Source organism: Anolis sagrei, chromosome 12 (genome assembly GCF_037176765.1).
Source record: "Anolis sagrei isolate rAnoSag1 chromosome 12, rAnoSag1.mat, whole genome shotgun sequence".
Classification (NCBI taxonomy): Eukaryota; Metazoa; Chordata; class Lepidosauria; order Squamata; family Dactyloidae; genus Anolis; species Anolis sagrei.
In genome coordinates this window covers 22,377,839-22,391,346 of record NC_090032.1, presented here as the reverse complement: position 1 = coordinate 22,391,346, position 13,508 = coordinate 22,377,839, and the positions used below count along the sequence as shown (strand labels likewise).

Sequence of the window (13,508 nt, the reverse complement as noted above, 5' to 3'; positions counted from 1 at the left end):
AGGACAAGTTTTAACATCCTGAAAGGCAATGGACGCTGGGCCTTGGAGACCACAATACACACACTTCAATGCAACCAAATGCAAAGAATGCTGGGCATCAGAGTCCTCCATACATATGCTTCAATGCAACCAAACATGAGGACTGCTGGGCCTTGTTGTCCTCAATGGAAGCCCTTCCACACAACTAGAAGTGAGCCTTGGTGGTCCTTGATTGACAGACAATGGAGAGGATTATTAGGCAATTGGAACCGCAATGCAAGCCATTCAACGCAACTAAAAATGAGGGACGCTGGGACTTGGAGTCCCCAATGGAAACCTTCAACCCAAACAAAGGTGAGGAACACAATACTGAAGCTTTCAATGGAAACTCTTTAATGAAACCAAAGTGAGGAATGCTGGGCATCAGAGTCCTCAATACACTTCAATAGAATCAATGGCGAGGACTGCTGGGCCTTGGAGTCCTCAATGGAAACCTTTCAACACAACTAAAGTCATGGATACACACACATAAAGCCCTCAATGGAAGAAGCCACTCCACACAATCAATAGTGAGGAATGCTGGGCTTTAGAGTCCCCAATGGTCATGTTTCAACACAACCAAAGGGCGAAGAATGGTGGGCATCGGAGTCCACAATACATATGCTTCAACAGAAGCAAAGGTGAGGAACACTGGGCCTTGGAGTCCTCCCTGGCATGAGTGTCCTCAATACAAACGCTTCAATGGAAGCAATGGTCAGGAATGCTAGGCCTTGTAGTCCTCAATACAGACCCTTCAACACAACCAATGGTGAACACTGGGCTTTGTAATCATTGACTGCCAGGCTTTAACACCACAAAAGGTTAGGAATGCTAGGCAATGGAGTCCTCAATGGCTATGTTTCAACACAACTAACAGTTGAGAATGCTGGGCTTTGGAGTCCTTGGTGGAAGCCATTCAAAACAATTGACACTGAAGAATACTGGGCTTTGGAGTTCTCAAAGGACATGCTCCAATAGAGACAAAGTTGAGGAGCGCTGGGCCTTGGAGTCCTTGATTGACAGTCAACACAATGAAAGGTGAAGAATGCTGGGTCTTGGAGTTCTTGATTGACAGGCTTCAACACAATGAGGTGAAGAATGTTGGGCCTTTGAGTCCTTGACTGACAGGCTTCACCACAATGAGAGGTGAAGAATGCTGGGCCTTTGGATCCTTGATTGACAGGCTTCAACCCTATGAGGTGAAGAATGCTTGGCCTCAAAGTCCTTGATTGACAAGCTTCAACACAATGAGAGGTGAAGAATGCTGGGCCTTGGAGTCCTTGACTGACAGGCTTCAACACTATGAGAGGTGAAGAGTGCTGGGCCTTGGAGTCCTCAACGACCACAAGTGCTTGATTGACAGGCTTCAAAGCAATCAATGGCAAGGAATGTTGGGTGTTGTAGTCCTCATTGGGCTCTCAGTCCAGCTCCTCAATGAGGGCCTTCTCCTTCTTCTTCTCCTCCCTCGGGGGCCTCTTTCCCCGCCACTTCCTCTCCAGCCCCCTCCGCAGGGCGCCCACTTCCTGTCCCGCCTCCCTCTGGCTCCGCCCCTCCTCCCGTGCGGCCAATGCCAGGAGGGGCAGCAGTCCTTCGTTCTCATTGGCCCAGGAGAGCAGGAAGGCGCACTTCTTCCCGGCCCGGAAGGCCTGGCTCCGGTCCGCGTCCGCCATGTGCTTCCTCCCTTTGCAGAGGAGCTTCCCGAGGTGGCACAAGGCCGCCAGGAGAAAGGCCTTCTGGGAAAGGAGCCTGGCCACGGCGGACATGGCCCCGCCCCGCCCCAAAGGGCACTCTGGGTAACGATGGTCCACCACGGATCGGGAGGCGTCCTGCAAGGCTTCCGAGACGGATGCGTACACCCTGGGCGGGGATGACCCCAAGGGCGGGGAGACGTCCAGAAGGGTCTCGCAGAACTCGCCCAGAACGTCCTCTTCGCCCTCGACGTCCCCGTTGTAGAGAGACAAGGCGTAGACGTAGCCGTAGAGGACGCCCGGAAGCTGGAAGCCGACGGAAGGCGAGACGGAGGTCCTGAAGGACGACAACGGAGGGATCTCGGGAGGGATCAAGCTCAAGAGGCGAGCGGCCTCCGTCTCACAAAGAGGCTTCGCGGGACCTCTCGGGACGCCTTCTTCGCCTTGGGATAGACTATCGAGACCCCTTCCGTCCATCAAAACACGTTCTTCTGCTTCTAGTGGATTCCTGGGATCCCTTTCCTCAACTAATGGCTTCGGAGGACCCGTTTCCTCAATGAAAACACCTTGCAATGGATTCCGGGGATCCTTTTGGTCAATCAAAGCCTGTTCTTCTGTTTTGAATGGATTCTGGGGATCCCTTTGCCCAATTCGATCACGTTCTTCTGCTTCCAATGGATTCTGGGGATCCTTTTGCTCAATGCAATCACGTTCTTTTAACGGATTCTGGGGATAATTTTGCTCAATGCAATCACGCTCTTCTGTTTCTATTGGATTCTGGGGATCTCTTTGCTCAATTTGATTACGTTCTCCTGCTTGTAACAGATTCTGAGGATTCTTCTGCTCAATTCGATCACATTCTCCTGCTTCTAATGGATTCTGGGGATCCAGTTCTTTAATGAAAGCACCTTGTAATGGATTCTGGGGATCCCTTGGCTCAGTTAGATCGTGTTCCCCTCCTAAGAGTTTCCGGGGATCCATTTTGTCAATGAATGCACAGCCGTTTACTTCTGATGCATTCTGGGAACCTATCTTCTCAATGAAAATACGTTGTAATGGATCCTGGGGATCAATTTCCACAATCAGATTGGTTCCTTCTCTTTCTAAGGGCTTCTGGGGATCAGTTTCCACAATTACATCACTTTCTTCTCTTTCTAAGGGCTTCTGGGGATCTATTTCCTCGATCAAAGCCTGTTTCCCTCTTGGTAATGGATCCTGGGGATCAATTTCTTCAATGAGAGAACATTGTAATGGATTCTGGGGATCCATTTCCACAATCAGATCACAGCCTTTCCTTTCTAAGGGCTTCCGGGGATCCATTTCCACAATCAGATCACATTTCTCTCCATGTAATGGATTCCGGGGATCCATTTCCTTGATTAGATCACTTTCTTCTCTTTCTAAGGTCTTCCGGGGATCCATTTCCACAATCAGATCACATTTCTCTCCTTGTAATGGATTCCGGGGAACAATTTCCTTGAGTAGATCACTTTCTTCTCTTTCTAAGGTCTTCTGGGGATCCATTTCCACAATGAGATCACTTTCTTCTCTTTCTAAGGTCTTCTGGGGATCCATTTCCACAATGAGATCACAGTCTTTTCTTTCTAAGGTCTTCTGGGGATCAATTTCCTCAATCAGATCCCATTTCCCTCCTTGTAATGGATTCTGGGGATCCACATCCTCAGCTAGATCACATTTTTCGCCTCCTGTGACCTGGGGACCCCTTTCCTCCCCTCCCAGTGGATTCTGGGGATCCCTTGGCTCAGTTGGATCGCCTCCCCCCGCTTTGGGTGGATCCCGGGGACCCACTTCCCGGACGAGCCCCCTCGGGGCTGGGCCTTCCTCCCACCAGGGGGTCCAGAGGGGCACGAGGGAGGCGGCGCCGCCGCTGTTGAGGAGCTTCCGGAAGGCTTTCTGCTCCTCGGGGGTGAGCTGCTCCCACAGCGGCGCTTCTTCCGGGCCGAGGCCTAGTTGGGCCTGCTCATCCCCGGGCTCGCGTAGCTCCCTCAGCCGCAGGAGGGCCTCCCTGAGCCGGACTCGCGAGGAGGCCTCGTCGCCCCGCAGGCCTCGGAGCCGGAGGCGGAGCTCGCGCTCGCGGAAGTCCCTGGCGCAGGAGCCGTGGCCGCGGAAGCAAGGCACCGAGCAGAAGCGGAGCAGGCACCGCGGGCACGTGTACGGCGCCCTCAGGGAAGGGCAGAAGCCGCACCGAAGGAGGTCGCCGCCGCCGGAGACGGGCCTCGAACTCGCGGCCTCCATGCTCGACGGAAACAGCCGAAGCGCCTTCGGGAAGTTCTGCCTACTTTCGGGAAACTCCGCCTCCTCAACGCCTTCCAATCAGAAGGCGGGGCTTCGGGCTTTTCCGTCCACACTCCCTCTCACGTCCGTCGAACCTTCGGAGCTTTCCGTCAACACTCGCGCCATACTCCCCCCGGAGGCGGGGCTTCGGCTCACTTCGGGCCTTCTCGCTCCCATTCGGAGGACCATTTCACTTCGGGTCTTTCCGTCAGCGCTCTCTCTCCCATTGGAAAAGCCGCCTTCCTTTCGCTTCGGGCCTTTCCGTCAACGCTCTCCCTCATTCGTCAAACTTTCGCTTCACTTCGGAGCTTTCCGTCCACACTCGCGCCATTCTCAACCCGGAGGCGGGGCTTCGGCTCACTTCGGGCCTTCCCGCTCCCATTCGGACCATTTCACTTCGGGTCTTTCCGTCAGCGTTCCCGCTCCCATTGGAAAAGCCACCTTCCTTTCGCTTCGGGCCTCTCCGTCAACGCTCTCCCTCATTCGTCAAACTTTCGCTTCACTTCGGAGCTTTCCGTCCACACTCGCGCCATCCCCCTTAGGCAGGGCTTCGGCTCACTTCGGGCCTTCCCGCTCCCATTCGGAGGACCATTTCACTTCGGGCTTTTCCGTCAGCGTTCCCGCTCCCATTGGAAAAGCCGCCTTCCTTTCGCTTCGGGCGTTTCCGTCAACGCTCGCGCTCTTTCCCGAGGGAGGCTCCGCCCGACTTCGGCCCTTTCCGTCAGCTCTCAGGTTCTCGTTCCTTTCACTTCGGGCGTTTCCGTCGATTTGGAAGTTTATATTGCAGATAATTACCTTCAGGCTATATGGGGGTGTGTGTATAAATATAGTGTGTGTGTATGTATATATAGAATCCTAGAATCAAAGAGTTGGAAGAGACCTCAAAGGCCATCCAGTCCAACCCCATTCTGCCAAGAAGCAGGAATATTGCATTCAAATCACCCCTGACAGATGGCCATCCAGCCTCTGCTTAAAAGCTTCCAATGAAGGAGCCTCCACCACACTCCCTCCGGGGCAGAAAGTTCCACTGCTGAACGGCATATATACATACTCACATATACACTATATATATATACACACACACACACACATACACAATATTTATACACACACAAATAAACGTATTGAAATAGCATATATATCCAAAATCCCAAGTGTTTATAACAGTTTAAATGGTAAAATTATTATCACAAACAGCCCTGGGAGAATAATAACAATAATAACACCATTATGAAAACATTATTATCATTATTATTATTTTATGTTGGTGACAAACTGTGTTTTGTTGTTTTTTCAAATAATAATAATAATAATAATAATGTTTTCCGAATGATGTCTGTTTTGATCCTTGCGTTTTTCAAATAATAATAATAATATTAATGATGATGTTTTCCTAATATGTTTTGATCCCTGCGTTTTATTGTTTTTCAAATAATAATAATGATAATGTTTTCCTAATGATGTCTATTTGATCCTTGTTTTATTTTCGAATAATAATAATATTAATAATAATGATGTTTTCCGAATGATGTGTGTTTTGATCCTTATGTTTTATTGTTTTTCAAATAATAATAATAATAATGTTTTCTGAATGTGTTTGATCTTTGCGTTTTTTTTCCAAATAATATTAATGATGTTTTTCTAATGATGTGTTTTGATTCTTGTGTTTTATTGTTTTTCAAATAATAATAATAATGATGTTTTCTGAATGATGTGTTTTGATCCCTGCGTTTTATTGTTTTTCTAATAATAATAATAATAATAATAATAATAATAATAATAATTTCCTAATGATGTTTTGATCCTTGTGTTTTGTTTTTCAAATAATAATAATGATAATAATGTTTACCTAATGATGTCTGTTTTGATCCCTGCGTTTTATTGTTTTTCAAATAATAATATTAATAATAATGATAATATTTTCTGAATGATGTGTGTTTTGATCCCTGCGTTTTATGGTCCGCGCTGTGTATGCTGCTCTGTTTGGAGCCTGTTCTGCAAATACAAAGCACGCTTCTGACAATTATTCTGATGTGTTTATTGATTGGTCAGAGAGAGTGTTGGGCGGGGCTTAGGAGTTGGCGTTGGGCCCCTTCTTCTTCCCGAACCCGGGCACCACGTTGACGAAGCGCCGGTTGTACTGCATGCGCCGCTTGGCCCGCCCCGTCTTCTTCTTCTTCTTCTCCTGCTTCGCCACCTAAAGAAAGAAGGGACGTATAGGTATGATATATGCTGAGCTGTAATAATGGAATCCTAGAATTAGGACACCATTTAATACCTCCCAACAGATGGCCATCCAGACCTTCTAAATAATAATAATAATAATAATAATAATAATAATAATAATAATAGGAAACCATCTAATCTATCCCAACAGATGGTCATCCAGGGACGTATACGTATAATATAGACTGAGCAGGGAGGGAACCCCAAAGGACATCCAGACCAGCCCCCTTCTGCTATGGAAAGGGAGGAAGGGAAGGGACCCCAAGGGCGATCCAATAATAATAATAATAATAATAATAATAATAATAATAGAATCCTAGAATTGAAAGGGTCCCCATTCAGTCCCTTCTTCATAATAGTAATAGTAATAATAATAGTAATAATAATAGAATGCTACAGTTGGAGGGAAATCCCAAAGGCCATCCAGCAACTGCTTAAATAATAAGGACACAATTTGATCCCTCCCAACAGATGGCCATCCAGACCTTCTTAATAAAAATAATAATAATAGAACACTATCTAATCCCTCCCGACAGATGGCCATCCAGACCTACTTAATAATAATAGGGCACCATCGAATTACTCCAAACGGATGGCCATCCAGACCTTAATAGTAATAATAAACAACAAGACACCACCTAATCCATCCTGACAGATGGCCATCCAGACCTTAATAATAATAATAATAATAATAATAATAATAATAATAGGACACTATCTAATCTATCCTGACAGATGGTTATCCTGCTACTGCTAAGTAATAATAATAGGACACCATCTAATCCCTCCCAACTGATGTCCATCCAGACCTTCTTAACAAGACACCATCTAATCCATCCTGAAAGATGTCCATCCAGACCTACTTAATAACAACAGACACCATCTAATCCGCCCTGTCAGATGGCCATCCAGTCTCTGTTTAATAATAGAATCCTAGGGACACAAATAATAACAGTAGTAATAGAATTCTAGAGTTGAGAGGGACACCAAAGGCTATCTATCCCAACCCCCTTTTGCCAGGCAGGAAAGGCACCACCGACCCCTCTTGACAGATATCCACCCAGCCCCTGCTTAATAATAACCACAGAATCCCAGAACTAGAAGGCACATTGAGGCCATCAGATGATAATAGAAGAACGGTTCAGTTGGAAGGGATCCTCAAAGGCTATCCAGTCCAACCCCTTTCCGCCAGGCAGGAAAAGCACCACCAAAGCCTTCCCCACAGATGGCCGCCCAGTCTCATAGACAGGATTTGGAAGGGATTCCCAAAGGCCACCCAAGTCCAACCTCCTTCCGCCATAAAGGAAGGCACCTTCCAAGCCCTCCGGACTCCAATCAATGAGTAATCAAGTGCCCCATTTCGTGGCTTACCTTTGGGGTCTGGCCCCTCACTTTCCCCGCACGGGCCAAAGAGCCATGGACCTTCCCTGCAGAGGAGGGGAAACAAGGGGCAAAATCAAGGTCATGCATTTGCATATTATTATTATTATTATTATTATTATTATTATTATTATTATGGTGTGACAGTTTGTGTTTGTATACTAAATAATAATAATAGTAATACTTATGTGATTTTGTAATACAAAATCCAGCATATATATCTCATTTGCTGTGACATACTGTGTTTTTGTGTCAGTAAAATAATAATAATAATAATAATAATAATAATATGGTGTGACAGTTTGTGTTTGTATACTAAATAATAATAATAGTAATAATAGTTATGTGATTTTGTGATACAAAATCCAGCATATATATCTCATTTGCTGTGACATACTGTGTTTTTGTGTCAGTAAAATAATAATAATAATAATAATAATAATATGGTGTGACAGTTTGTGTTTGTATACTAAATAATAATAATAGTAATAATAGTTATGTGATTTTGTGATACAAAATCCAGCATATATATCTCATTTGCTGTGACATACTGTGTTTTTGTGTCAACAAATTATTATTATTATTATTATTATTATTATTATTATTATTATGTGATAGTGTGTTTGTATACTAAATAATAATAATGCGATTTTGTGATATGTTGAGTCTCCATCGGGAGAGAGATTTAAAGCGGGATATTAATTAATTAATTAAGTAAGTAAAAAATTAGGCTTGAGCCATGGCAAGTACAGCGGTGGGTTCATGGTCACCATGAGGCCATGGTGGTCCCATCTGCCCCCCCCCCCCAACAAAGGCAGGGCAGCCACGGTCCTTACCGCCCAGCATGCGCGCGGCCACCTCCAGGGTGCTGTGGGGGGCGACCCCGCATTGTCCAATCACGGCATCATCCTCCAAGGGAGTCCCGCCCACAAGAAGGACCTGCTCCTCGGCTGCAAGGCCCGACAAGGCCTGGATCTGGGCCTGGAAGGAAAGGCAGGCACTTAGAAGCAGGAAGGAAGAGGCCTCTCCCTCCTCCCCACCATCTCCACCTCATCTATCTATCTATCTATCTATCTATCTATCTATCTATCTATCTATCCATCTATTTATCCATCCATCCATCTCTTTATCTATTTATCCCTCTATCTATCCATCCATTTATCCACCTATCTATCCCTCTATCCCCCCCTCTCTCTATCTATCCATCGGTCTATCCATCCATCGATCCATTTGTCCACCTATCTAGTCCATCCATCCATCCATCCATCCGTCCACCTATCTAGTCTATCCATCCGTCTATCCATCCATCCATCTATCTATCCATCCCTCTATCTATCTGTCCATCCACCTATCCCTCTATCCATCCACCTATCCGTCTATCCAACCATCCATCCATCCATACCTATATATTTATCCGTACTTATCTATTTATCCATCTATTTGTCCACCTACCTGTCTATCCCCCCTCCTCAATCTATTCATCCATCCATATCCATCTATCCATCTGTTGCTTTTCATACACACACACAGATAGCACCTGCAATCTGACCTATCTATCTGGTGCTTTTTTTACACACACACACACACAGAGCACCTGCAATCTGATTTATCTTTCTATTCTATCTAGCTCTCTATTTCTATCCATATTTATTTATGTATTTACAATGATATGCCGCCCTTCTCACCCCAAGGGGACTCAGAGCAGCTTACAAGATATATATACACATACAATATATTATATTATTAGCATAGTACAATATCAGTATTAAATATTATTATATTGTACTACACCATTATATTGTAATATTATTACCAATATTACATGTAATATAAAATATATAATTATAATATTGTATTATTATTATTATATTGTATTATAGTATTATAAATATAATATGTATATACAATATATTATATTATTAGCATAGTACAATATCAGCATTATACCATTATATTGTAATATTATTAGTAATATTAGATGTAATATAAAATATATAATTAAAATATTGTATTATTATTAGTATTATATTGTTTTACATTATAATATTATAAATATTATATGTATATACAATATATTACATGATTAGCATAGTACAATTTCAGTATTATATATTACTATATTGTACTATACCATCGTACTGTAATATTATTAGTAATATAAAATATATAATTATACTATATTATTAGTATTATAATATTATAAATATGTATATAAATATATTATATTATTAGCATAGTACAATATCAGTATTATATATTACTATCTTGCATTATACCATTAATTGTAATATTATTAGTAATATTAGATGTAATATAAATATACATGACTATAATATTGTATTACATTATAGTATTATAAATACTATATGTATATCCAATATATTATACTATATTATTAGTAAAGCACAGGAGATAAGATGGAACTGTCTTTTGTCCCCCTCTCTCTATATCCATATCTCTTTCTATCTTTCTATAACTATATTGTTATCACTATTTATCTTTCTATCTATATCTATCTGTTCATCCATCCATATTTATCTATGTTTCTATCCATCTATATCTAACTCTCTTTCTATCCTTCTACTGATGCACCTAGGCGATGCATTCTGAACACAATAAGGCTGCATTTCCTTTCCTTGCTTACCTTAATCTGGGCGACAGTTTCCTGCCCGGAGACCTCGAGGGCATGGAGACTCTGAGCGCGAACAAAGAGCTGCATGGCGAGAGAGACCTGCAAGAGAGGGAAGGAGCCGGCTGTGTTTACTTTCCCCAAAATGGAGGAAGGGGGTAAAGTCCACTGGAAAAGGCTGGCTTGACCCCAGAGGTGCAGATTCTTACCTACAAAGCCCTGAACGGTTTGGGACCCGCCTACCTGCGTGACCGCATTTCTGTGTACAAACCCACACGACCTCTTCGATTGTCCAGAAAGGCCCTGCTCTCGCTCCCGCCCCCTTCGCACACACAATTGGTGGGGACGAGGGAGAGGGCCTTCTCGGTGGTGGCCCCCCATCTCTGGAATTCACTTCCCAGGGATATCAGGCATGCCACAACATTGGCAGTCTTTGGGAGGAGCCTGAAAACGTGGCTGTTCCAGTGTGCCTTCCCAGAATAAGGAAATAAATGCTATTTGTGTATGAGATTTATTTTAATTGCTTTGTATTGTGTCTGTTATTGCTTGTATTGATGTATTGTGGGCTTAGCCTCATGTAAGTTGCACCGAGTCCCTTGGGGAGATGGTAGCGGGGTATAAATAAAGTATTATTATTATTATTCCCAGCAAAATGTCCTCAGAATGCACTTTAACTATTCGTTGGATTGCGCTCCCCTCACTTCTTTAAAACCCTCCTTGCATTTGTCACTGAAGTTCAACAGTGACAAATGCAAGATACTCCACTTTGGCAGAAAAAATGAAATGCAAAGATACAGAATGGGGGACAATGCCTGGCTCGAGAGCAGGACGTGTGGAAAAGATCTTGGAGTCCTTGTGGGGAGGAAGGGGAACATGAGCCAGGAGTGTGATGTGGCGGCAAAAAAAGCCAATGGGATTTTGGCCTGCATCAAGAGGAGCCTAGTGTCTAGATCTAGGGAAGTCATGCTACCCCTCTATTCTGTTTTGGTTAAACCACATCTGGAATATTGTGTCCAATTCTGGGCACCAAAATTCAAGAGAGATATTGACAAGCTGGAATGTGTCCAGAGGAGGGCGACTAAAATGATCAAGGGTCTGGAGAACAAGCCCTATGAGGAGCGGCTTAAGGAGCTGGGCATGTTTAGCCTGAAGAAGAGAAGGCGGAGAGGAGATATGATGAGGGACAGGGATAAATATGTGAGAGGAAGCCACAGGGAGGAGGAGGGAGCAAGCTTGTTTTCTGCTTCCCTGGAGACTAGGATGTGGAACAATGGCTTCAAACTACAAGAGAGGAGATTCCACGCGAACATGAGGAAGAACTTCCTGACTGTGAGAGCCGTTCAGCAGTGGAACTCTCTACCGCGGAGTGTGGTGGAGGCTCCTTCTTTGAAGGCTTTTAAACAGAGGCTGGGTGGCCATCTGTCAGGGGTGATTTGAGTGCAATATTCCTGCTTCTTGGCAGAATGGGGTTGGACTGGCCCAGGAGGTCTCTTCCAACTCTATGATTCTATATATCCTACCTTGTTCATGTCCAGCATTTATTTTTTAAATTTAAACTAACACATTTCGCCTGGCCATAGGTTTTTAAATCTTTGTGTGTTATTGTTTATATGTGATTTATACTAATTGTATCGTTTTTGTTTATTGCTTTCCTGTTTTATTGCTGTGTTGTTGGGCTGGGCCTCATGTAAGCTGCTCCAAGGCCCTTGGGGAGATGGTGGTGGGGTATAAAGTTTATTATTATTATTATCCATAATTTTCATATATATATATATATATATATATATATATATATATATATATATAATATAATATAAATATGTGTATACATAAAATAAAAATGTGTATATATAATGAAATATTTAGATACACACACGTCTCCAAACAGTAAATAATATAAATATATTGCATATCCATAATTTTTCTAAATAAATAAGTATATAATATAAATATGTGTACATATAATTAAATATAATTAAATAAAATATATGGGTATATATAATTAAATATTTAGATACACATACACATCTCCAAATAGTAAATAATATAAATATATTTACGTATCCATAATTTTCATATATATATTATGTGTCTATATAATTACATAAAATATAAATATGTGTCTATATAATTATTGAGATACACACACGTTTCCAAATAGATAATATAAATATATTTGTGTATTCATAATTTTCATAAATATATATATAGTATAAATATGTGTATATATAATTAAATATTTAGATACACACACATTTCCAAATAGTAAATAATATAAATATATTGTGTATCCATAATTTTCATAAATAAATATATATATAATATAAATATGTGTACATATAATTAAATAAAATTAATGTGTATATATAATTAAATATTGAGATACACACATCTCCAAATAGTAAATAATATAAATATATTGTGTATCCTTAATTTTCATATATTCAAATATATATAATATAAACATGTGTACATATAATTAAATATTTGGATACAGGCACGTATATCTAAATAGCAAATAATATAAATATATTTGTATATATTTAATTCACATAAGTATAAGAAGAATGTAAATATGAGACAGAGAGACCGAAGGGGAGAAGGCCTTATATTATATTATATATATAATATAAATATGTGTACATATAATTAAATTAAATATATGTGTGCATATATAATTAAATATTTAAATACACACGTTTCCAAATAGTAAATAATATAAATATATTGTGTATCCATAATTTTCATATATATTATGTGCATATATAATGAAATAAAATATAAATATGTGTCTATATAATTAAATACAATTAAATACAATATAAATATGTGTCTATATAATTAAATATTTAGATACACACTTTCCAAATAGTAAATAATATATTTGTGTATCCATAATTTTCATATATATATATATATATAATATAAATATGTGTCTATATAATTAAATAAAATATTAAAATGTGCATATATAAATATTGAGATACACATATGTCTCCAAATAGTAAATAACATAAATACATTTGTGTATACTTGATTGACATAAGTATAAGAAGAATATAACTAGGAGGCCTCTTTCTCTTTCCTGAGGGGGGGCTCACCTTCCTTCCACGCGAGGCGCCAAGATGGAGGCCAGAGAGAAAAGGAAGTCGGAATTGAGAAGCCGGAAGTAGAGGGGGCGGGCCTCTGACGGGGAGGTACGCGCAGGCGCAGTGACGCCAACTCTCCTCTCTCCTCTCCTCTTCGGCGGCGTTGGCTTACCAAGTCTCGCG

General features: G+C 41.7%; 2 protein-coding genes across 3 annotated transcripts; both read right to left on the bottom strand.

Moving 5' to 3' along the window:
- Positions 1 to 349: 349 nt before the first annotated feature.
- ZNHIT2 (zinc finger HIT-type containing 2) lies at positions 350 to 4,001 on the bottom strand. The gene has a single exon (XM_060757836.2). The coding sequence runs from the start codon at positions 3,960 to 3,962 to the stop codon at positions 1,437 to 1,439; it is 2,526 nt and encodes an 841-aa protein (XP_060613819.2). The 5' UTR covers positions 3,963 to 4,001; the 3' UTR covers positions 350 to 1,436.
- Positions 4,002 to 6,015: 2,014 nt separating this feature from the next.
- Positions 6,016 to 13,420, bottom strand: FAU (FAU ubiquitin like and ribosomal protein S30 fusion). Of its 2 annotated transcripts, none has more exons than XM_060757835.2 (5): positions 13,338 to 13,420; positions 10,252 to 10,338; positions 8,444 to 8,588; positions 7,599 to 7,654; positions 6,016 to 6,198 (listed from the first exon to the last, which is right to left on the bottom strand). In XM_060757835.2, the coding sequence occupies exons 2-5, from the start codon at positions 10,324 to 10,326 to the stop codon at positions 6,073 to 6,075; spliced, it is 402 nt and encodes a 133-aa protein (XP_060613818.2). In that variant the 5' UTR covers positions 10,327 to 10,338; positions 13,338 to 13,420; the 3' UTR covers positions 6,016 to 6,072. The 2 variants fall into 2 exon arrangements, with proteins under 2 accessions (XP_060613818.2, XP_060613817.2); XM_060757834.2 differs by having other exon boundaries at positions 10,252 to 10,335; positions 13,337 to 13,405.
- Between the last annotated feature and the right edge of the window lie 88 nt (positions 13,421 to 13,508).

Bases quoted from the DNA above. Each gene is read 5' to 3' on its own strand.
- ZNHIT2 (XM_060757836.2), bottom strand. From the start codon at position 3,962: ATGGAGGCCGCGAGTTCGAGGCCCGTCTCCGGCGGCGGCGACCTCCTT.
- FAU (XM_060757835.2), bottom strand. From the start codon at position 10,326: ATGCAGCTCTTTGTTCGCGCTCAGAGTCTCCATGCCCTCGAGGTCTCC. The intron at 8,589-10,251 runs GTAAGCAAGGAA...CTTTCCTTCCAG, and splicing joins AAACTGTCGCCCAGATTAAG to GCCCAGATCCAGGCCTTGTC. The intron at 7,655-8,443 runs GTAAGGACCGTG...CCTCCTCTGCAG, and splicing joins GGCCGCGCGCATGCTGGGCG to GGAAGGTCCATGGCTCTTTG.